This window comes from Brachyistius frenatus, unplaced genomic scaffold (assembly GCF_029030835.1).
Source record: "Brachyistius frenatus isolate BFR_SWC_R1_liver_20210118 unplaced genomic scaffold, ASM2903083v1 Contig_16, whole genome shotgun sequence".
NCBI lineage: Eukaryota > Metazoa > Chordata > Actinopteri > Embiotocidae > Brachyistius > Brachyistius frenatus.
This window is the reverse complement of record NW_027210615.1, coordinates 2,070,442-2,096,386: the sequence shown is the minus strand read 5'-3', so window position 1 is coordinate 2,096,386 and position 25,945 is coordinate 2,070,442. Positions and strand designations below refer to the sequence as shown.

Here is a 25,945-nt window from a genome sequence, read left to right as displayed (position 1 = left end):
CACAATGTAAATCAATTGTCTTTTCGGGGAGGGTATCGACTACTTTGGTATTGACAGCAAACTAAATGATCTAATAGACCTATATTAATAAATTATTCACTTTATGTGTTGTAATTAATAAATGTTATAATAGAGGTAGGCTACGTTTTTATGAGTTTTTAAATACTAACCTAAAAACTGTAACAAAGAAAAAACATGTCGAAAATTCCGATTGAAATAATTACCTCAGACCCTTTGAAATTGCCCATAATTAGTTTTTTTTTTTTTTAATCGTTGAAACATGAAAATATCAGCGCAGTTTCTTTGTTCATGCTTTATTTTGAAAGTGCTAACAGGAAAGTAGTATTTGCTGTGGTGCCCGGCTTGACTGCTGTAGCTGAGTGGTCGGGTTTGGCCAGTGTTGACAGAAAGACAGCATGAGACACTTCTCTGCTCGGATCATGCAAGCATGGGGATATTTGGAGGAAATCACAGTTTGACAGCTCACTCTGATAAAAGGTAAGAAGCAAGTCTCAGCTCCACTTCTGTGGAACAGTACACACATGACTTATTGCAATGGTTTTATGAGGCTTCACTTGAGTTTAGTCATATGAAAAATGTGTCCATACAACTCAGGATGTAATGCTGCTTAGACAAAAAACTATAGCAATGCAATACACAAGAAAAGTGAAGTGACTTTGGACATTTTTAATGCAAGCCTGTATGTACAATACAACATAAAGAACTTTAGGATGTCTATAAATTCACTGGTGACCACCAATAGAAATATGATAAGACTGTGTTTATTGTAATAAAGCATAAAGTCACTAAAGAGAAACCATTGATGGCCTCAGACACTCTAAAAGTTAAATATTAAAGTATTATTTCTTAGTTGTTTTTTTACGATATGGGGTTTTGTATATATATCATCAAGGATTAATACAGGTTGGGCGAAGGTCACACCCTGAGCTGGCTTGTTGCCTGCTTCTACTGTTGCAATTCTAAGTAGCATATGAATAGAATAGAGTAGAATAGAATTGTGATTATCTCCACTAATGTGAAACACAGCAGATGGTCGATGAGTCCTTGGTCAACACCAGGGAGCCCACAGCGTGTTAACACATGAAAGTAAAGATATGAAAGTAAAAATGGGCAATACTGCAGTGATTTAGTTGACAGGGTTTCCTGTCACTTGTTGCACTTTCAGAGTCTGTCAAGCAATAATCAGCATCTAGTGTAGCAGATTTTTAAAGCAGGGCTCATGTTAAGAGGATTTCTCCTGACTCACAGACTTTGATAAACTATCAAAATAGTGGAAATTAAGGGGAGAGCTCCCAAGTGTCTTTTCAATTTGATATTCAGTCTGCTTTAACAGCACAAACACAGAGTGGAACAATATATAGGGTGCATGCAGGTTTACAAACACACATCTTGAATATGTTCCAAGCTGGCTGGATGTGCTGTCAAGTGATTTTGTATTTTCTCTTAGAATTTGCATTTCTCCTGGGTGATTTTCATTTTCATTCACTTCTACATGCACATTGGCAATCAGCAGAAAAACCCTGCCACAGACTGATAGGGTTTGCTCTTTCTTTGCAGGAGTAATTTCACATTGATGGCTGTGTCTGCATCAAGATAAAAATGAGATCCTTTATTTGTACTCTGTTTTCAGAGTGACTCTAATATTATTCTAAGCAGCTTTCATTTAACCAGCAGGGTCTTTTTCCCATTTATGTTGTGTTTCTATCTATAATTGCCATTTGAGTGGAGAGTCTTCAGGAATACCCATCACCTTCTCTCTGCCTACTGTTGCCAAGTTGTAATCCTCACACCCAAGACATCAACCTCTGACCAGCTCCTTTGCCTGACTTTCCAATACCTCGGTATGTTTCCTGGATTCTCCAGTCTGACCGTGCATCTGCCCGTGGGAAACTTTCACCCACCCACCCCACTCCACCCCCACCTTACAATTGTCCCAGTGTGTCTTTGCCTGGAACAGTCTGCTCTTGCTAGGCAGCTATCAGTATATTAATAGGTGTTTTGGCTGCTACTTTTGTCCCAGCCCCTGACTGGCTTTCCAGCCCTCCCTCTTTTTATACAAGCCAACAAGCTTCCCCCATCCCCCCCAACCCTCCCTCCTATCCAGTACATGAAAAAGCATGTGCTTATTTTAGACTCTGTGGTAGATTACTGACCTGTTGGGTTACATGCTGTATGTAAATAATAGGCGCAGGGGTGCAGGGTTTTGTCTTAGAGTGGCAAAGGTTTCCTGTCATGTTGCATGGTGGGAAATCATAGGAATCTATTGAGTTAATTGTTTAAATTTAAATCTTTTTTTTTTTTTTTTTTTGCTATAAAGCTATAGAAAAATAACATCTTGTCGGTCCTTTCAATACTTTTTTAAGAGTGGGAACCATCCTTATATTGTGAGGAAATGTGTGCTTTTTTGTGGGAAGTTGAGAAAGACAGATAAAGACAGAGCAAGACAGACTTTGTTTATTCTTAGGGGGAAACTAAGGAAGTAACTCAGTGATATGAGTGAGAAACGGGATGTGAAATACAATCAAAGCAGATGCTTTGGTGGCGAACACAGTGTCAGGCTGACCATATCTGACAACTGTGTCAGAGTGTACTGGCCCGGCCGCTGACTAATAGGTGGGAGAAACTGCTTGTTACCTTTGTATTGGTGCTCATCTTCTTTTCTGTCACTATCATACGGTCATGGGAGAAAAAAAAAATGTAAATAAGAGATAATAAAGCATCGCCTGGAATAGGTCCACGCTGGAGGAGCTATTTTGGGGTCCAGCTATGGAAATATAACCAAGTCCATAATCACTCATACATGGACAGCTCGGTTGCTGTAAATCCTGGTGCTGCCAGTGTGCTGGCTCTCGTCAGTGATTTACAGGATGAGACCGTGTTAAGAGACATGTTTTCCACAGAACTTAATAAGCCCAGAAATGTTGAACTTTAACACGGGGGACAGAAGATGTGACATCATTCACAGTGAATAACAGACACACAGCCTCAGATTCAATTGCAGCATGAACTTAAACAAACTACATTTTGTCTCAATCAATGTACAATGAAATTTAACCAGGAGACCACATGCAAAGCATCTGCACTCTGGAAGCGCTGTGTATCCCTTCAGTCACCCCCTGCCTGTAGGTTCAAGTACCCCGTATGACCTGTAATTGAACCTCCTTGTGGTCATTGCATAACAGGATCTTGTGTGTTGATTAGCTGTTGCCTCTCACTGTTCTACAAACTTGGTTAGCAAGCGGGGGTTTTTTAAATGCCTGCAACCTTTTAACACAGCTGCCCTCAAAGAAGCAATTTGTTTTGCTCTTTATAATATAAAATGGGTCAAGAATATTGGCAAACAAATTAAAATTACTGTATCTCCCTTCCAAGCCTCTGGTTTAGCCTCTGGTTTTGGTTTAATCTGATTTTTTTCTATGGTTGAGTCCCGTGGCTCTCATTAGATACGTTTCTGGCAGCTGCAGCAGGTAGCTGTTTTCACCAAAATCAGTCTGACCAGACTACCTACTGTACCTGTTCAGCATCAAACCACAGATTAAGTAAGCAACTAGCTGGTGAAGAAAGTTAAAAAAAAAAAAAAAAAAAAAAAAAAAACGAGCTTAGCAAGCTAAAGATCCAAATACTTTTTTCTCAGTTGGAGACCAGAGCAGATGTAAAACCAGCGGTATAGTCGTGTCTTACTGTAGCTTCATCCTATAGCTACCCTAACCTCCTCTGGGTATCCTTAACAAGGCTATGAGGCTTTAGTGTTTACTTTGAAAGTAATTAAGTTTATGTACTTAATAGTCTTAATGTGTATGCCATAACGTAACACTTGCACTTGGCTAACTTCACTATACAATTCAGACAGAAATATTTAACTGTTTTTCTAGCACTTTCTTTTTGACGTAAAACAAAAAAAATGTATCCGCGAGGTAATGTCTTCCCTACCGACAGTGACAGCCACTCACCTTCAAGCATACTCTCGCCAGACACCTGTAAACTTCCTCATTCTAGCAGGAAAAAAAATGATCTCCGCACCCCTGTTCATGAAAAGGTTTTTGTTTCTGCATATGGTTTCTGTTCTGTCTATTATCTTCACATCTAATCATGTGAAATCACAACAGTGCTTACTATTCTAATGATGGAAGCGATGAGAGACTATATTTGACCTTGCTTGGTGTTCAAGCGTATGGGTTAGCGATATCAAGGTTAATGCAGATTGATGTGAAAGATATGTTTTGTTTGTTGCTCCTTTTGTCTCCGTTGGCTGATCGTGATGTGTGACTAATAACTAACTGTTTGCATGTACTGACCGTTAATTAGGTCAACCCCAGTTCCAAGCTGACATCACTGATGAAGATCCAGAGCCATTTCAGCTGCTAGCAAAACCGAATGAAAATTTTGAAAACCTCATTGAACCAACCCAGTGTTACACCAATGCCTGGACTACATCCATCAGCCTACTATGGGATACTGCGTCAGCATCATATTTCCCCTTGTCTAGGTGTAAAGAGCGTTCAGCCACCAAAAATTTTACATGGTTAGATTTAGGAGAAACTACTTGATTAGGGTTAATAATCCATGTCGTTTTGTCACGGCCTGGCACCCTGGTCTTGTGGGTAAAAGTCCTGGGCTTGATCCATCCAACCCTACCTCTTCTAGTCTGTCTGTATTCATCAGGTTTCTTTATGTGTACATGCTGTCCATCTAAGTGCTTTGATATTTGCTGCTTTGCTGCAGATAATCAGCTGCACCATCTTCATTTTTTTGCACTCAATTCTGCAGAATAAACTTCCTTTCATTTCAATACTAACAGAGTGTTTTCTAATGAAAAGGCTTTGAGAATGTTAGCTCACTTTGAATGTCCATGTCCCTTTGTGCACATGTAACAATGGCTTATTTTTAACCTGTTGGGCTTAGAAGTGTAGAGAGGAGAGAGGAGGAAGTGGTCGCAGGATGACAGAGTCCTCCTCAACCTTCATCCTTCCTCCGCCTTCCCTCACACACAGACATGGTTTGTGTTGCTTGTCTGCTTTTTCCCAGCTGCAATACAAATAAATTATGTGTGAGCAGATATTCACTGGCACCCAAACACACACGCTTGCTGGTTCTAGGAGAGCTGCATGCTCTGTCAGTTTGACCTATAAGACAGTCAGCCAGACCAGTCAGCTCACTGCAGGGAACTTAAGAAAACAGTTGCAAATTTACTGTCAGTGCTGAATCTTAAAGTAACTCTGAACCAACACTGAGAAGATGAGAAACAAAAGAAAAGAAAGATGCAGTTCAGTTAGCCAAAATCACTTGTTGGCAGCTCTCTGAAATGTAATATGAAATTCAATAGAAATGAACTGCGAGTAAGTTTTACCCACCTTTCAGAGCATATGTAGTGTATATGTATATGAGTATTTAAATTTGATCCTGCTTTACACATCTACGCCACCAGATTTCAAAGGTAGCACTGAACTTTCTACTCCACAGCACTTTATTTGGCAGAAATAGTTACTTTTCAGAGTAACATTTTACATAAAAACTTACATAAACACTAAAAAATACAATACATTTCAAGGATGAAAATCGTGGATTTCAAATCCTTATCAACAGTGTCTCTCATTTAGATGTCTCTGAGTTGTTAGCAGTTCTACAATGTTTGTCCCTTCTCACATCTGTGTAACTGTCAGTCCCAAGCGATACCTTAACCAGCTGCAACATGTTATTTACATTTTGCTGCATCAGTATTAACAACCGATGATGTCCTATATATGAATACATATTTCAATCCAGGTTTCTGTAGAGTGACTTGTACTCTTGATACCATATATTTTGCAGATAGGTACTCATTCAATATAATTGAATACAAGACATTTAATTCAGTATTTTTTACATCGTTTTAGTCTTACTTTCAGTTAAGTAAAGCATCTTGGGTACGTACTCAACCAACGATTCATATACATTTTGTGTTTTTTAGGGCTAAATACATAGATTAATCAGCATACATAAAATTAACAGTTGTAATGTAGCATGTAAATGAAGATAAAGCCCACTGTTTGTCATTCTTGGCCAGCTGCAGAATAATTGGCTGTGTCTTTTTGCTCCCTCTGGTTCTCCATGGTGTTTCTGGTATTTTATCTTATCTATGTCAAACATTCCCATCTGCATCGCAGAACTCTCTGATTGTTCCTTTGAGTTGTGTTTGTTTTGGTTATCTTAAAAAGAGCATAATTCAATTACACAGTCACATTTTCTCTTTTGTTGTTCAAGGGTTCAAGGTAGTAGAAGAATTCCAGCCACGTTTTTTTTTTTTTTTTTTTTTTAATTTAAGAGTTTAGTCTGGGTTTTTGTTCTGTTATTATATCCGCGTGTCTGGATTTTCTCAAATTAAGTGCAATGTTTCCCAAAAACAGTAGCTTCCAGTCACTGCATGGTAAAACTGTACATTCCCCTGCATCTTATATCAGAGTACTTCGACCCTGCAAAAATGCAAATCTGAAAATGGCAACACTTATATTAATAGTTAAATTTGAATGGTAAAATCCATGTTAAATTACCCATAACTCAGGCAATAATGACCTCTAGGATCAGCACAAATCCCTGTATTATGTCACAGCTACATCTGTGAGGGCCAATAAACATAATTCTGGCAGAGTAAAACAATAATATTTGGATTTCCCATCATCCCAACTGATGACTCATGACCTCATGAGAGCAGTGAAATATCGTACATCCCATGGAAATTGTTGACTCCTTTGACACATCCGGACAAGTAAACATTTGATCCTCTTTGATGCAGTACAGTTAAAGATGATGCAAATGCACAACACCACAAGGAAATTAGCTGTCATGTATTCAACAACAACAAAAAAAATCTACAGATGTAACACTGCTCTGTGGACAACATAAGTATGCGCCTCCCATGTCAGTCATATGTGAGCAGTCACTTTCTGGTTAGTCCAGGTCAAACTGGCAGTCATTTGAAATCTACTAGCCTGGTGTTATCAGACTCAAACTCCTTTTGTGAATTTACCTTAATGCAAACAGGGTTTCCAGACTATAATCACAGCAACAAAAACTGAAGATGATTATCCTCTCACTGAAATGTGTATTCCATTTTCCATGAATGGTGAGGTTTATAGATGGACTGAAGAAGATTAAAGAATCACATACAGTAAATACATACTGAGGTTCCTTAAATAGAATATTCAATCTAAAACTCCCCTAAGATTTTTCATTTTAAAAGTTTTTTCTATCCTAATGGATACTGACCAAACAGATGACAGGAGATCATTTTAGGAGATACTATGGAGTTTGGAAAGCAGTGTCTCAGTAATCTAAAACAGGGCTTCACTGCAGCATATGCAGAGATATCAGTTTGTCTAAAACAGTTATCTCAAATCACCGGAATGCAGTGCACATGCTTTGTTGTGTCTCCGACTTTGCCACCTACTTAAGTCTTATTGAAGGTTCTGCTGATAAAAAACACAACTGCCTCTCCCACCCATACATACTGTGCAGCTGACTTCTAAATGGAAATAGCTGTCCCCTGGAAATTGTCCAAAAGGCATGCTGGGAAATGTAGGGGGTCATAATTGATTTAAAGGCAGATGCAGTTTGAAGAAAAGTAGGCGTTCGAGTAGTTCATCAGTAAATAACTTGATTCAAATTCAAACCACTTTGTTTCTCCCTTATGAAATTATTTAGAGAAGAGACTGACAGTTCACACAACCAAACAAACAAAGTAAATGTGTGAATCCAGTTTAAGAACTGTATTTAAATAGCCCTCATAATTATGCAGTTAATTTATACCTCTAGTTTAAAGTACTACTTTGTGAGACACTGTGACTATCCCTCTAGATCCAGTTCAGGAGTTCAGAACGAGGATGGAAGCTGTGGCCCAGCTGAATTTGAACACCATGTGCAGCCTGTGGGTAGGAGGCTCTATTGATCATGGAGACAGTGTGTTGTGTGCTGGGCCATCGGAGTTCTTTGCCATTTCAGTGGTTTTACTGCTGATCCAAACAATATTTTTGGAAACAAGTTGTCAACAAAGCTCTTATAAAAACTTTCAGAATAGATTGATGTGCAAAAATGATTCAGGAAATATGGGTGCTGTTGAATTGTGTCAAAAATGACTCCTTATTTGTGAGACTGGTTGGAAACCAAGGGTAGGCCCAGAACACGCTGGATTATATATCTCATCTGGTCTTGGAACCTTTTGGGATTCGCTAAAGGAGTAGTTGGCAAATGTTGCTGTTTAGCGGGACATCTGGGCTGATTTTCTTAACCTGCTGCCACCAATTACCAGACCCTGGATTAGGGGTAGAAAATGGATGGATGAATGTTTCAAAGACAGTTTGCCATTAAAGGTGGTGCAAGGGTACTGATGTTGCTCCACCCTCTCAGTTTTCTGTCTGTCAACTTCCAGTCCTGGAAGAGTGGGCTTATTCCAGCAGAAATCATTATCCTACTGCTTTTGGAAGCCCTGAGGTCAATGTAGTCCCTCCTCCCTCTAGTACTGAGCTTTCAGGATGGTCCATGTGCAAGGTGAAAAGTACAGGAGATATATCGGATTCCTTCAGAGCTCCTATGTACTAAGAAAGGGAGGAAATCTTAAGACAAATCTTAAGAAATGTTGTTGTTTCACAGCTTAATGACTAAGCCTTTCCTCAGTATGTCTGATCATGACTTTTCCTATGATCTGAAGTCATTGTCTGAATTTTTTGCTCAGAAAATGTGTGTTTAATTTCCTCATTTGGGATTTGGAATGTTTCTAAATATAAAAAGACCCCGAAGCTCAAACACAGGCCTTTAAATTATTGTTTTCAGCTGTGTTTGTTCCCCGACTTGATCCAATCAGACCACTTAGAATACACTGATATAGTATGCAAAAACATTAAGCCTCAATCGTCTTTTCATTAAATAGACAAACATTTAATCTCTTAATAATTTTGTCAGAATTTCCACTTACTTCCCATAATCCCTTGTGAAGTATTAGTTTGGCCCAATCACAGGAAGCTGTTATGTGTATATTTCGAGGTCTTTGATTCCTACACGCAAAAGACACATTACCGATCTTTAGGTCTTTGGTTGCCAAGAAACAATTACTGGCACTGCAGAATCTGACGTGTGTCTCCAAAGGCTGATTCTCACGTTGATATTTTGAATGATTAAAGCCGCCAGTAGCTGTTGACTTCCTGATGTTATTGTGCTGTTTTATCCTGAGTGTGATTCTCCAACTCGTGGCTTCATTTTGTTTCTACAGCTGTTACCACACAAGCAAACCATGCATTCCAGTTTGACAATGACTGCTCTCAGACCATTTAAACATCCCACTTGAGAAAGAAATCAGGGCTCCTTTAAAGAATACACTGAACTATTGGCAGAATTATCATTAACGTCAACAATAACAGATGCCAGTTTGTACATCGTTGGCTTTGGTGCTACTTAAGATGACACTATGTTAACTTACAGTAAGAAAGTAAGAGACCTTAATAAGTAGGGCTGCGGTGGAGATATGAAAAATAATAAAACATAAAATATATCAAAAAAACTACCGAAGGTCGGTGCAGTGTTTATCATACCAAAACTCCCAGTGGCACCACCTTAGCAACCTTGCTAATGGTGCTACCAGTAAATTTCACAGATTAAAACTGGGTTTTTGTAAAGAACCTGGCACATGTGACCACATCTCCTTGCTACTATTTTGTTAAATGAAAATATTTTTGGTCTGGTATTGATATGAGTGTAATATTTTATTGTACAGAATAATTTTTTTCCATGCGTCTTTCAGTGCAACTGGTGAACAGCAGCCTGCTCTCACAAAGATCAGCGCAGGTTAGGACACTTCAATGGGTTCATCATATACCTAGACATATACTAAAACCTGAAAAAGAATGACAGATAAAGTGTGTGTATGTGTGTGTGTGTCTCAGATACACACAAGTCAGCAATGCAAATATCATTTTCAGTGTTACGTATTTTTTATTTAGTGACATTTGAAGCTAAAATATAAGACATGTATTTCTGGTATTTTTCTGTGTCTCTGCATCTTCCTCATTTTATATAGTCAGTGTTCCTGCTGTGGATCAGCTCGATTAAAAATGAAAGGTGATGACCCTGGAGAAAATGACGGGGACAAGGGAAATGACAAATGCAACAGCCTCTCAGTTTGTTGCCATAAAACAAAGACAACCCAAACTACTTGGCTACAATTCAGAGTTAAATTGTGTGCAGTGTTTACTGGTGACAATGGCACACAGCTAGGACTGCCAAGGTATTATAATATGTGAGTGTGTGTGTCCTTCGGTTTACAATGTCCTCATCGGGAACAATACTTTGCTGGAGGCAACTGTGTACATAATAGATAGAAAGGCATTCATTGTTTGCTTCTTCAATCTTGACTGGAATTGTAATTCTAAATGTTTGTGGGGTGTTTTTGTGTCATGATTGTCATTGACCAAAACTCAAACTGCAGTCCAAGGGAGAAGATGTTAGAGTACGGTTTGAAATACAATGCAACAAAAGAAAGGGCAGATTTTACAAAACAATAATGTAGACAAAAGGCTGCCAAGGGATTCTGGTTTTGTTCTCATTCACTTGTAGGGAGCAATTTAAAGATCAGATGAGTGGCTTCATTTCAGAGGACTAGAGAATGAGATTGATTTACATGCTATTGTGTGGCATCTTGTTGCATTAAGTTCAGACGTCAGACAATACAGACCAAAGGGTGGAGTGTGTGTGTGTGTGTGTGTGTGTGTGTGTGTGTGTGTGTGTGTGTGTGTGTGTGTGTGTGTGTGTGTGTGTGTGTGTGTGTGTGTGTGTGTGTGTGTGTGTGTGTGTGTGTGCAAATGTGCATGTCAAAGAGAAGAGACAGAAAGGTAGGATCTATAATGTATGTTGACACTTGTATTCAAAGTTGTGGATCAGTGACCACTAAGAGGAACAAAACTGGTAATTTAATTACTTCTAATTAGTTTTAAAAAAAAAATCAATTTGTGCATTAAAGCCGAATTCCCTTCCAGATGGTTAGTTAAAAATACTATACAGTTAGATTTGATGGAAAAGGCTGCGCTCTAAAGGTGTTCAATGAATTCAGAGATAGCTATTACTACATGAACATAAACAGAAACCTTAGCACTAGCTAGCACTGTTAGTTTTAGTTTTCTGTGCCTTTCCAGCATCACAACTGGAGTCATGGCAGACATTTACTGAAAGGTTAGTTATACATAAATATGACATTCTCGAATACTCGGAAGTTATATACAGCATATGTTTTAATGATTACCTTTGGGTTTTGGGGGCACTCAAAAGAGCCCACTTCTGTACAACGTTTGCACATCGCTCGCTTTGGGTATGAGCCATTGCACAAAATCACGGAACATTATTAAATTATGCTGAAAATGCTTACAGAAACATGATTTATTAAAATGCTCTGTTTCTGATAAATCTGGGCCATGTCCATTTTTGCCTCTGGCTCAACTATCCTGACAATCGCTTGCTCTGCGTCTGCTCCATGTGAGCAAGTAGGACAGATAATAAAAGAAAGTCCAAACAAAGCATGAAGATTGATTTGTATTTTTTTTGTATTTTTTTTTTTTTTTTGTACTATTCAAAGCATTGGTTCCCAAAACCCTCACACTTGCACAATATTTCCCACATTTCTTTAACTTTCATTTCCTCATCTCTCTTTCTCAGCTGTCAAAATGTTTTCATTATTCTGGCCCCAAAGAAGAGTTTCTTGGCTTGAATTTCAACTCTGACAGCTTTTATACCGTTTCCAGTGTTCCATAAATTTATATTACTTTGGTAAATGGTCTGCACTTATACAGGCCTTTTTAGCGTCCCCGAAGCGTTTAAAATATGCCACCTATTCACCCACACATTCAAATTCCGTGACAAAGCTGCCACATATGGTGCTTCCCTGCCATCAGGAGCAACTTGGAGTTCAGCCTCTTGCCCAGGGACACGTAGGCCTGGGACACACTGCCTGTGCAGCATGTGCATTACCTGTCACGCACTGCACAGCAGCAGCTGGGTCGCGTGTGTGTGTCCACACCGGCTGCGTGTCTGTAGCGGTGCCGTGCCTGCAGGTCCTACCATTGATTCAATGAGCTACACACCACGCAGGCAGTGTGTCCCAGGCCTTAGGCATGTGGAAGGAAGGAGGGAGGAGGGGGCGAGATTGATCCACCAACCTTATGATTAGTACGATATGAAACATTGTTTTTCCTGTAGTTTGACTTTCAAATCACTTGAGTATTGAAAGTTATAATGTCATTTTATCATGTGTCTTTAACATTAACATAAACATGGAATCCTGTAAAATAATGTTTGGAGATAACTGGGTCACAACAGATATTGGGTGGCTCCTTTTCTGTCATAGCCTGCATAGACAGATCCTCTCTTTGTCATGTTCAAACAAAATGCACTGCAGCACAAGTAGTACAAATCTGCATTTCATTAATGCCTGCAATTGACATATGACATTGTGAATACCTGCAAAATAATCATCTAAAATGACATTGTGTTGACAACAAAACTTAACAGCACAGTCAAAGTTGTCCGTTTTACACCAAAAATAACAATAAACACACATCTGTTTCTGTGACCCTGAGTGGGTGAGGGAGAAGAATAACTGCTGGAGCATGAACTTCCTGTCTTGATAGATGAGAAAATACACATACTGTGAACAAACATACATGTGTGTGCTTATAAAAACATGCATTCACACAGGACCAATTGTGTTGAGTTTACAACAGTAACACTCTTGGAATGATATATTTAATGTAAACCCGTGACTTGGCATGCCATGTTTAACAACTGCACTGTCTTTATTCTTCTTTCCCTTTTAGAGACATGTGGAGAACCCTAACACTGTCACTGGTTGTTGCACTGACACTGGGCACAGAGGTAAGTACAGCTGTCACCCATTAAATGTTGGAACTATCTCATGTACTGTAACAAATTATGTCAAGAGGAGAGACTTTGTAGATTTGTAAGATCTCTAACATACTGAATGAATGAATGAATGAATGAATGAATGAATGAATGACTTCACCTCCCAGGTGTCCCAGTCTCAGGATGAGCAGCAGAAGCAGCAGAAGCATTTCAGTGACTTATCCACCGTACTGGGAAAGTCTAGACGCCAAATTCTGGCTGCACAGTTTGAGTGCTACCTGAAGATAATCCGTGATCCAACACAACCAGAAGAAGGTGATAAGATTGTTCCTATTTTTCAGTTTATGCACAATTCAGCTGATAAAACTCCTTCCGCAAATGTAGTCACTGATTCTACAAGAAAACATTAAATCTGTTCTCATTGTGTTTAGATAGCATTTGCTATTAGTTCAACGGACTCAAATTTTAAAACAACTGTCGTGTTTGGATTCACGATGATGATCTAAATTAAAAGGAAACTGACACTGTGTAGTATGGTGATAAGTTCATCTCATTAAAGTCATTGTGTGTAGGATTCTTAGCCACACTAGCAAGTCCTTTGAAAAGCTCAATGAAGCTGCTTTGCACTGCTGCTTAATGAAGGTGGGACCAAAGTCACAGTGGGTTGCCACTTGTTGGTTAGTGAACTGCCATTTCAAAGCCCGGCATCTTGGCCCTTACCGTCTTGTTTTTTGGGGACACTAGTGACCCCAAACATACACACTTTGGGGCCTAATTTCTAATTAATGATGAAATCATTTCCAGATGGACTACAATAACACTGATGGAGTGAATTGAGTGAATGACACCATAATGACTTGTGGAAAAAAATTCTTGGACTTTGTATTGCATGAGAGTAGTTGGCGCTTCTTCAACAGGAGCCACAGGTTTTTTTTTAAGCGAGCCCCTAGTGGCCCTTAATGGTATTGCTGTTTAAGACACTTCCGTGTTGGCTTCTCTCAGACCCATTTTATGGTGTGTGAAAGGGCTTGTGGTCTTCCGGTAAGGCTATTGAGGATAAAAGCAACCACTACAATTGCTGTTCTCACTAACCTCTCCAGTGGGTGTTTTCCACCTTTCCAGCTTCAGGGGACAGTAATGAGCCCATTGCAGTTTTGTGCACCACTATAACGTAACGGAGATACAATACCAGCCATTTTACAAAAGACAAAATACTACCTAATATCTACAGGTCAGAACATAAATGTCTACATTTTTCATTTGAAAAAAGATAAACCAAACTCCCTATTAAATAACATAGACAGTGACAACATTTTATTTATTTATGGTGATTTAGATATACAGTGCATCTGGAAAGTATTCACAGCGCTTCCCTTTTTCCACATTGTTATGTTACAGCCTTATTCCAAAATTGATTTTTTTTTTTTACCCTCAAAATTCTACACACAATACCCCATAATGATAACGTGAAAAAAGTTTTTTTTATTATTTTTTTGCAAATCTATTAACAATAAAAAAAAATTAAAAAAATCACATGCACATAAGTATTCACAGCCTCCATTATCCGTAAATGGAAGAAGTTTGGAACCACCAGGACTCTTCCTAGAGTTGGCCGCCCGGCCAAACTGAGCGATCGGGGGAGACATCCTTGATGAAAACCTTCTCCAGAGCGCTCTGGACCTCAGATTGGGGCGAAGGTTCATCTTCCAACAGGACAACGACCCGAAGCACATAGCCAAGATAACAAAGGAGTGGCTTCGGGACAACTCTGTGAATGTCCTTAGTGGCCCAGCCAGAGCCCAGACTTGAACCCGATTGAACATCTCTGGAGAGATCTGAAAATGGCTGTGCACCGATGCTCCCCATCCAACCTGATGGAGTTTGAGAGGTCCTGCAAAGAAGAACGGGAGAAACTGCCCAAAAATAGGTGTGCCAAGCTTATAGCATCATACTCAAAAAGACTTGAGGCTGTAATTTCTGCCAAAGGTGCTTCAACAAAGTATTGAGCAAAGGCTGTGAATACTTATGTACATATTATATTTTTGTTCTTTATTTTTAATGGATTTGCAAACATTTTAAACACATTTTTTTCACTTTGTCATTATGGGGTATTGTGTGTAGAATTTAGAAGAAAAAAAAAATCAATTGAATCCATTTTGGAATAAGCCTGTAACATAACAAAATGTGGAAAAAGTGAAGTGCTGTGAATACTTTCCAAATGCACTGTATACATTACTTTCTGTCCTATAATTTTTAACAGTTCCCAGTGTGTGCACATTCTAAGAAAGAGAGAGAGAGGAAGTGAGTCTGAAAGAAAGGAAGCTTGCCCTTTGTCTCTGTCCCAGTGCCTGTTACTCCCCTTCAGTGCTTCACTGCCTTTGAAATGTTATTCTGTGCTCCGTTTCCCAACATGCCACTGTGCTACCTGGTACCGCCAGGTTTCCGTCTATTGTTGATGAGCTTGGGGTGGGCCAGCTGCGTATAGACACACAGTTTATATAAAAGTATGACACACCATTTACGTTCAATAGATAATTTATACACTTCATCCTGTCAGCGGGTTGATTAAAAATTTAAAAAGTTCCCCCGCCGTTATGCTTCTATGTTGACGTGTGACGGACTCATTACACAGATGTTATACTTTATGTGTCAAGTGATACATACTACATACTGCACATAAGTGATAGAGGTATCTTGCAATATAGAGCACCAGCTTTTACTTGTGCTGCTTTAAAAGTGCAGGAAGGATTCATTTTATGATTTGATTGCTGTATTTGTTTGAATAGAAGACGAGTGGTTTGTATGAGGAAGTATCCTGTGGCCATAATGGATCGAGAGACAAACAGCACTACCCACAAAAACTCAATCTTCTACCATGAATTAAACCCTGTACTAAACATACTATTTATGGAGTCACTTAGCACCAGGGATGGAGAGCTTGTGCAATAAACAAAATATTTACTGCAAACAAGAACTGTGTTCCAATTGTCCACTCACTCACTATTCAGTGTTTGCTACATAGAACACTCACAAGGGGAAAACGACAGACAGCTGTTGATGCATTTTGGACATTATTTTGTATGTTCCCTTGCAACATAAATTTACTCTGTATAATTATCATATATGTCACATTAACGCACGCCAGAACATCAGACCACATTAGAATATGGGCACCAACATGAAGTACAAAGACATCTGACAGCTTTTCTTCTTCAGAAACAACACTTGAAAAACAGGCTGCAATGCATGATGGTCTAGGTCGATCGAAGTAGGCCACACCTTCTGTACACTACATTTGACTGTGCCTTGTGACAATTTTGTTGAGCACTTATAGTGATTGACACTTACATTTGAGATTTCAAACAGCGCTAAAAAATGTCTGATGCACTGCAGTTTATCGTGGACGATATCATGATTCAGTGGACAATTTGAACCCAGCCAAGGTGTTATGAAGCATTTTAGGATTATGTTCCACTGTTTTCTTTATTTCTAGCTCTCCACCTGTTTAAAATTGCTGGTAGCTGATCAACATCACATTGTAAGGCTGAACTTGTCGCAAGCAGGATTTAAAAGCCAAGATATTTGTTTTTTGAGCTGGAAGGCCACATAATTAAAACTCTTGTTTGTGTTCTTATTGTTTCCCTCAGGCACAAATGCATACACATCTCTAATGATTAGTGTTAAATGTCATGTCCCTGCTGCCCTCTGCAGGCTCCTACTGTAACCGTACGTGGGACGGCTGGCTGTGCTGGGGAGATTCAGTTCCAGGGACCGTCATGCAGATGTGTCCTGGATACTTCCTCGACTTTGACCCTGCTGGTGAGGCCTCAGCAGACACATACACACAAATATGCAAACCGTGTTTATGTTGTGTGTCTTATATTTTCATTTTGTTTGTGTTGATATATATTAAGCTTTTTGTGTACTCTGAGCTTTTCAACTACGTCAAACCCTTGAACAAGTTTGTGTGAATTTTGTCTTCAACAGAGAAGGTGACCAAAGTGTGTAACCCTGATGGCCAGTGGTTCCACCACCCAGAGAGCAACAGAGTGTGGTCTAACTACACCCAGTGTCAGGCCTACACTAAGGACAAACTCAAGGTAAAACAGCATGCAGTGAGACTTCTGTGTAACTCTGTGTAACCATGTATGGATCCATTTTTTTCAATCTTTGTTAGTTTGGCTCCTTTGACAAAATTATGAGAAGATTATTATTATTACAAGAATAAGATAATCAAAGAACAAGGCTCTTAGTCCTCCTTAAAGTGGACTGATTCACAGTGACCATAATACCTTATATAATGCCTGAAGGTGCAGTTGAGTGCAGCACCATTTGCTTAATGTTCTTGGGTTAGTTTTTTTTTTTAAACTGCTTCATTTAAACTCTACAGTTTGAACTGTGAAAACACAGAATGCAAATTGCATCTTTTTTCCCCATAATTTGCTAAAGTAATCTGAACCAGGAACAGGAAACAACATGAGAAGTGTTTCTGAACAATGATGATGTCTAATAGTCTAAAGTTCCTTGTTCTTGGACAGCTGAGCATAACAACATGAACCGAGAGCAAACTGTAGTCTTGACTCTCCGACTTATGTCTGCCATAACTGCCACAAACACTAGAGACTGAAAATTACAGCTAACCAGCTGAGTCCATCTTTCTTCGCTCAAGATAGTATTAAGCAAATGGAATCAGATTTCTGAAACTTCTCAAACCGTCAAAATTTCAATGGTGGTAAAGGTTACCATGCAACTTGAATTTGCCCTGATTCACTTGTAGCTGAGTGGTGTCAGTTTATGTCCGTGAATGAGGTGTAATAAATACCATAGTCACTGTTAGGCTAATTAAAGAACAATGTTCAAAATACTCCTGCTATTTTGGTTAGTCCCATTTCATATGCATAGTTTTTATATCCTGAACTTAACTGTTTACACTGCTGGGAAAAGTCCTTAAATTGTTTTTAACTCAACAGCTAAGACACAGAACTGTGTCTCACTGGAGTATTGCTTTAAATGTCAACGTACCCTTCTACTCCTTGTGCAGAAAAACATCCCTGTAAGGAATTACATTGTCTGAGCTGTGGAATGTGGTTTCATCAATGTCAGATTTTTTTGCATTAACATTTTGTAAACAATTATTTTCTTCAATGCATCTAAATTCATGGCCATTCAGGAAATACTTCTCTTCTCTTTGTAGAAGTTTTCTTTGATTCCCTCTGTGCTTGTTACACTGTACAGAGACTGTGCAAACACTACCTGCTTTCCTCGGCTGGTTTGCATATAGATTTTAGAATAAAATGATCCTTCACAAGTGGTGCATCTATTCATAACTGGCATATTCAACATTCTTTTCCTGCAGTTTGCCATCAGTCTGTACTACCTGGCTTTGGTTGGTCATGGGCTTTCCATTGTTTCCTTAATCATCTGTCTGATCATCTTCTCCTATTTCAAGTGAGTCAAGTTCAAGTTTTCTTCTGTCTGGTTTGACCAATTGCTATAAATCGACTCTTTTGTTCCTTTCCCGTTTGCTTCCTGTGGATATATTTAGTGAAAGAGAAATGTTGTAAAAACTGGCATAACCTGCTTTTATGAAAACCAATAAAAAGCAATCATACTAATCCAACAATAATATGATCATATTTAACTTGATATTTAATAATACAAATCTGGAGTAATCTTAACTTAAACTGCCCCTTTGCTCTCTCCATCTCACTCTTTCAGGAGTCTTAGCTGCCAGAGAATCTCCCTCCACAAGAACATGTTTCTCTCCTTCATCTTGAACTCCATCGTTACCATAATGTGGCTCTCGCTCACTGCGGCCAATAACCAGGCCATAAGTGCCAGCAACCCTGTGAGCCACTGAATAGTTCTTCATCTTATTACACTGATGAATTGAATTTCCCTTTACCTCACTTCCCCATGTTAAAAATATCCTAAACTTAATGATGTGCTAATACGTTGTAATCCAGGGTGGTTTTCTGTTTTTAAGTTTTATTTTATGGGATAAAATCTGCTTCTAATAATTGAATTCTGACTGAAGTTTTATGACTTCCTGTCCATCAGGTGAGTTGTAAGATCCTGGCCGTGCTCACTCTGTACACGTCTACTTCCAATTACTTCTGGATGCTGTGTGAAGGCATCTACCTGCACACACTCATCATAGTCGCTGTGTTTGTCGGGGAGCAGCAGCTCTTCTGGTACTACATCCTGGGATGGGGTGAGTCAGGAGGATCCGATGTTTCACTTCCAACTCATTTCTTGGTTTTTATGCAAGCATTTTCTGTTGATGTCCACTTCAAAACCACTTTTGGTCATACAGCTGGACCCAAAGATCCAAACAATGTCACACTATGTATGTCTCAGTGTATATTTGTACGAGGCTTTGCTACAAATGGATAAAACAGACAATTAACCGTTCTTACAGAAAAATTAACAGATGAATATGAGTTGCATTATACCTCCAATTTGTGATTGCTGCTCTGATAGTGTAGCCTCTGTCATTTGCTCACCATAATACACTTGAAATACCTCATAATGAGCACCACTATAAGTGAAAAGTTGCTGCAATATCCTCAGCAGACCCTGTTTTTAAGGTTATAGACATACATTTTCTTCCAAATGCACCTAATTATATGAGGGCATCTACCATTTTTGACTATGTTTTAACCTTGACTGCATTTGCTGCACATTATCAAACATAATTCAGCACAAAGATGTACCTGTGCTTCGATAAGTGGGCTTCTCTTGTGGAACTCTCGTCTAGGCTTTCTGCGAAGCCGCTTTCAACCAGCTCTCATGTATTAGTAATGGATTATTTTATGTCTCTCCGAGGCTCAGCATCTTTTTATAGCTGTGCAATATAGCTTTCCTGTAATGAGCGTGGCACATATGTCCGACGTGTCAACTTTACATGGATTTCACTTGATGTTGCTGCTGGTGCAGTAAGTGGAAAATGTGACTTTAGCTTTCTTGGATTTTAAAATGTATGCAGCCACTTGTTAGATAAGTTACTTAGAGGAGCAAACTGCCCAACAAAACTGCACCCAATTTGCCATTTTATTGAAATTGCAGCTGATACCTAGTTAGCATAGCTTACTATATTAGTTGTCATTTTGTTAAAACAACAATAAATAGCCACTGTAAAAATGCTGAATTATGTTTTTACACTTTTGTGTAAGATGATTGTGTTAATTTGTGAGCTTTGGAGGTGTCATAAAGACTTGTGTTTTAAAACCATCAGACAGAGCAGTTTCCAGCTTTTGCGTGGCTTAATTTAACAAGAGTTTGTTAATCTTATTATTTAACTCTCGCTAACAAAACACATAAGCTTAATAAAAAATAACTATAAAGTCAGTTTGAATAACTGAAGCATACTGATGACCTAACTATTGCCAACACATTAAGATATTATGATTTTGGGTTTTGGCTTGACATTTCTGTAATGTTTCTCACTCTCTTCTAAGGTTTTCCAATCATTCCTGCCATCACGTACGCTGTGGCTCGCGCGCTCTTCTTTAACGACAAGTAAGTTAGAGCATGTTTACTATTCTTCAATTGTCATGAAGCTAAAACTCATCTGAAGATGAGGAATGCTACAGTATACAGTCTACTACTCTAACATAGCAGGCCGGGGTTTCTAGCTTTCTCTCCTTCCTGTGACCTCCTTCTACTCTGTTCGATCACTTTCAGGCTGGGAAGAATTAAGAGACATTGATTGGCCTCATCTAGTGGTGTTGGTGTGAGCCCTTTGTTCACTGCGTAGTGCTAGCGATTAATGATTCAGGCGTTCGTTGAGTCCACTGGGTTTTGTTTGTCACAGGAACGGTGTTAGGAATGTTTCTATGTGTTTCAGGTGTTGGATCAGCTCACACACTCACCTGCTCTACATCATTCATGGACCCATTCAAGCTGCACTGCTCGTGAGTTATTAATTCAAGTGTGTTTTGTACAGTCAGGTATGCCTAAACTTAATATAGGATTACTATTAAATTATCAGCTGCAGATTTTATTTGCTTCATTCAAAATGGATCTTCAAAAAAGGGTTTTTGATATTTATTAACAACTCATTGTGCAGCAATATGATAAAGTATACAGTCCATTTATATACATTTACTTACTGCTTGTTATGTTTGCCTTTAAGTAGTGAAACTCATAAGTATTGCCAGGGAAATGACAACAAAAACAAACAAGTGCTTTTTCTAATTGACCGCCATGAATAACAGGAAAAGAGGTTCGAGGATGACCTTCACAACCTCCCGATGTAAAAGTGTGGCCACAGTGTCACCATCAGGCCACTTCACTCATTGTAATGCTTTAGAAGTTCAATACATTTTTCATTCATCCTTCTTTTCCGCTTAAATTTTTACCACCCATCTCTGTCCATCTATCCAGGTGAACTTCTTCTTTCTCCTGAACATCGTCCGGGTTCTGATCACCAAGCTGAAGGAGACGCACTGCGCCGAGTCCACTGCCTACATGAAGGCAGTGAGAGCCACCCTCATCCTCATCCCTCTGCTGGGAGTCCAGTTCATCCTTTTCCCCTGGAGGCCGGAGGGACGCATCAGTCGGGCTATATATGATTTCTTCATAAACATCTTCTCCCACTTCCAGGTACACTCAATTGGAAATGGCATGTTTGAGTTTGAACACAGTGCTTTGGCTAAACTGCCACTCAAATTCATTTAAACCATGGATGTATTACAGGGAAGATGATTGTAACCACATTAACAACTTTTTTCTCATGAATAGATTTTTACATTCTGTTCTGAAAACGGGTGGTGTTTCACAAAAAAGATGTGGAATTAAGTCACATTAAACCCCAACATCAAACCACAGTGCCCTTTCAACAATTTTCACTTAACCCTTAAAAGCATGAATGAGCCACTTTCTGCTTTTAAAACTGAGTAAACAACCTCTAAGTGCTCGATGTATCCCAACATATAGGCAGTTTAAAATTCACTGGAACAAGAGAGAAAGAAACCATTCCCAATCTGGTGCATGTTTTACAATAAAAGAGGAGGATTTTATTGATTCATTTGCATGTATTATTTACTGGATTTTCTCAATGACATCTGTTTCTGTATAAATGTTTAATCGATGGCCTGTTACTTTGCAGGGACTCCTGGTGGCAATTATTTTCTGTTTCTGCAATGCTGAGGTACGTTCAAGTTAAAAATCATTTTAAATTCAGTCTGGATTTACAAAAATTTGATTGCGAATTGAGTAAAGAAAATTAACAGTAGCCTATGTCATTTACTCCGAATATAAATAAGATGTATGCAAATATGTAAAATTACATTAAAATTCTTGCTTCGCTATCATTGTTTATATCATTTCTGCAGGCTCAAACAGCACTGCGGAGGAAGTGGGCTCAGTGGAAGTCTGCCTGGGGTAAAACCGGCTGGGGAGAAACACAGATCACCAACAACCACTTTAAATACCACAACAACTCCTCCATCACTGAAAACTCCTCCATCACCGAAACCAGCCGCGCCACCATCAACTTTAAGCCGCCTGCTGCCGCGCACTTCGAACACAATGAAAACAACGACGCCCTGTCTGTGATGCAGCAGAAAGCCAACAGACAGGAGAAGAGGAGCAACGCGTGCACCAACGGGGAGGTGGACATGCTCAACATGCTGGAGACCAGTGACATCTGACCAGATGAAGCACTGAGGTCATGGCTGGGATGCCACACGCACACAATTACACTCACAAGTAGACATAGGAAGACGGAAAACGAAGGGCTCATTCATGCTTTCTGTGTCATTTGCCCAAGTCCATGAGTGTCCGCTCCGACTCCTCCGCAGACATCTGTAGGCAGCAACAAACCCCACGTCCACCATGGTGAAGCGATAATAAGCATCACATGCAGCTATAAAACAATGGAGTAGGTCTGTTTATTTGCACATGCTTGCCATCGATGGCACCCAAACACAACGGGAAATACCAAATTCTCCAGAAACCATAAGTCTGCCCACTCTACTAGGAAATAGGAAAGCAACAAACTCCAGCTCACGACTACGGAGCACACTGACGCTGGTGTGAAAAGAAAGCATTCAAAGTCGGTCAGCGTGCAGAGACACAGAAACCATGAACTGGCCTAGAGAGGTTGCAGGTGAATTTTCAAAATAAAATTTAACACGCTTTGTATGTATGTACATAATATCTAAAGAGCACTTAAAAAACACGTCATGTTTCACACACACATTTTTATAGAAACAGCTACCGATTTTGAACTGATGAAAAAAAAAGCATTTATCTCATCCTGTAATCGTAGTGTAAAAAAATGTTTTCTGTTGTTGTTCTTAAGTCAGCTTCTGTATTTCAGTTGTTTTTTTTATTATTATTTTTTTTTTTATTATATATGTCCTATGACAATGGTGCAAATCCCAAAACTGCCATATCGCAGATACAGACACGCATGTTTGTGTAATCTGTTGCCTCTGAATGCTTCACCCATGCACCACTGTGACCAATGAATGTCATGGCCCACTGAAGTTCTTTTATTTAGGGACGAAAAGGTCATCATCACTGTAAAAAGCCAGCATTTAAACTGTGTCTTACAGAATACATTTCATAACACACTGAGATACTCATTCAGATTCATTCAGATCTAGTTTCAGATTTCCTGAGGACATGTAACAAAATTAGGATTTACGCTCCGGGCTGGTGTACAGTGGACAGAGGGTCTTAAACATACACTGTTTGTTTTCTTAGAGCATTATCAACTAATTTAGCCTACAAAGGCAAACAACATATTTTAGTCAAAATTAAGTTACGCCATAAAAATGTGAAATATAATATAGAAATGTTTAATTTCTGTTCAAACAGGATGCCTCATCACAGACAGGCAGCTAACTAGACAGCTAAAGCTAAGCTAGTTAAAGCTTATGTTTCCCGGTTCTTTTCTGTTATTGAAAAATATCAGTTTTGATTAAATGACATTTGGCAATGTAGTTTATTATTCCTCATAAGTGAATGAGACAGCAGCAAAATCCTTTGTAGCCTTTGACTGGGATTTTAAATGATGAGGTTGGACTGTAAAAAAAAAAAAATCTAAATAAAGTAAATTTTCTTTCTGAAGCAAACCACTTAAAATGGACAGGAGAGTGAACACGAAGGAACACGTTTTATTTCACTGCATTTCCTGCTGCAGTCTGTGAAGATTATCCAAATGTTATTTTCGTATTAGGTCGGTGTTGAGGGCTAAAAATGTAAAAACCTTGAACTTTTTCTAGTGTACTTCTTAGTAGCGCACAAACGCTGAAAATATTTCAATTTGGTTTGGTAAAACTAGTATATGCAGGTATGTCAAGTGAACTAAAACCGTACACATTCTCACTGAAATAAGTTAGTTTATAGTCACTAGATTTACTCACACACATCTTCAGTTTGCTAAAGTAATTTTTTTTTTTTTACATTTTTTATGGCAAATAAGACCATTGACAATCTATAACAATGATATTTCTCTGTAATTTCGCATCCTGACTATAGGAAAGCTAAACATATACAGTATGTGAAGTAGTGTGTTGTAAACTTTGGGCCTGATCTGATTCAAACTGATTTGCTGAATGGCCACAAATGTTCTAACTGCTAGCTGAGCTTTAATACGGTAATATCTGATTCTCTGAACTCACTCCATTAACAAAACAGAGATTACAGCAAAAACAAACAACAAACACAATGTCTTTTTTCACAGTTAGTCCTCACTTCTTTGTTGTGAACGGTGGGGAAAATATACTTATATAATTTTCCACCATCTTTACTTTGTATAATGACGTTTCATGGTTTTTCAGAACTAATATCTATAAAGCAATCCCAGAATTATAAATTAAAACGCAGTTAGCTGCATTTTCAAAAGTCTGGGTTTTTGGGGGTTACAAAACGGTAAAGGACACAACGCGAGGCATAAACAAAGCAAAATATAATTACATTTTCAAACAAAGACTTGTTTGTGTGGATGTACCCTTATTCTGATGACAAGCTTTAATACTCTGAAGCCTAAAATGAAAATAAGGATGAGTTAGAGCTACCCAATTCCATTTCAAAATGGTTCAATGTCACGATACAGCTTTTGTAGACAGAACAAGACTGTGCGAAGTTAGTGTATACATTGCTAGAAATAAATGTTTTTTTCTATCGGTCACTAACTCTGACATAAATCAGCGTGAGAAGGAGACAAAGGTTTGTTGTCTTTATTATTACAGTGTTCCTATTGCTTTTTATGTTCTGTGTTATTGTTGTGGCTATTCTAGTATTTCTAAAGGTTTTTATTACTCTTACAATATGCTTCTTTTTTTTTTCAAATGCAGAAACAGATTTAATTAAATAGTTCTTCCAGTGCACCTGTACCAATCTGTATGAACACTGGCAGACTACCAGCACCTTTTCGGTTTCCACTGGAATAAGTCTTATTTTTGAAAGTGAGGTAGAAGAAGATTGGTGTTTTGGTGTTCGTCCAGGACGCATCCACTCACAGTATACTTGGAATACAAATGTTCCAGTGTGGATACAGCACCGCAAATAAAACGCAGTTGTGGTATAAAACAGCTGAGTATGAGACGGCTCTGTGAAAGAACAGTATCTGTCAATTCATTCTGCACAGGGATCCCATCCTGTTACAGTTTGGCCAGCGCTGCCCAGGAGAGAAACAGCTGTTGCGGTCACACATTTGTAAAGAAATTTGAGAAACATTCCAGCAAACAATCCAAAGAAATGTTCAATTCAAGCATATTGTTGTACTTATATTTTTGACACTGCCATGTACGTGTGGAAATAAAGTTGTTTGAACATAATCCTGTGGTACTCTGTATGAAATGATTTAATCTGTGTCGCAGTGTAACTTGTCACGGTTCTGTACTGTACCTAGGTATTGTCGGAGGATGCTCAATTCAAGCACACTCGAGTAGCCCACTTAACTACAGTTTTGAGATCCTACTTCTTTACTATTTTTGCTTTATGCTACTTTCTTTGCTTCACTACGTTTTGAAGGGAAATATTTTACTTTTTGTATTACATTTATCTGACAGCTGTAGTTACTTTTTAGATGACA

The 25,945-nt window shown here is 38.8% G+C and overlaps 1 protein-coding gene across 1 annotated transcript; it reads left to right on the top strand.

Annotated features, from left to right (window-relative positions):
- The first annotated feature begins 390 nt into the window (after positions 1 to 390).
- On the top strand, positions 391 to 25,688 carry calcrl2 (calcitonin receptor-like 2). Its single transcript, XM_069693891.1, has 13 exons — positions 391 to 498; positions 12,849 to 12,906; positions 13,062 to 13,209; positions 16,606 to 16,713; positions 16,882 to 16,994; positions 18,251 to 18,342; positions 18,613 to 18,742; positions 18,955 to 19,108; positions 20,355 to 20,415; positions 20,744 to 20,810; positions 21,283 to 21,501; positions 22,007 to 22,048; positions 22,233 to 25,688. Exons 1-13 carry the CDS (start codon positions 449 to 451, stop codon positions 22,548 to 22,550), a joined length of 1,560 nt encoding a protein of 519 aa, XP_069549992.1. The 5' UTR covers positions 391 to 448; the 3' UTR covers positions 22,551 to 25,688.
- Positions 25,689 to 25,945: the final 257 nt, after the last annotated feature.

Bases quoted from the DNA above. Each gene is read 5' to 3' on its own strand.
- calcrl2 (XM_069693891.1), top strand. From the start codon at position 449: ATGGGGATATTTGGAGGAAATCACAGTTTGACAGCTCACTCTGATAAA. The intron at 21,502-22,006 runs GTACACTCAATT...GTTACTTTGCAG, and splicing joins ACATCTTCTCCCACTTCCAG to GGACTCCTGGTGGCAATTAT. The intron at 22,049-22,232 runs GTACGTTCAAGT...TCATTTCTGCAG, and splicing joins TCTGTTTCTGCAATGCTGAG to GCTCAAACAGCACTGCGGAG.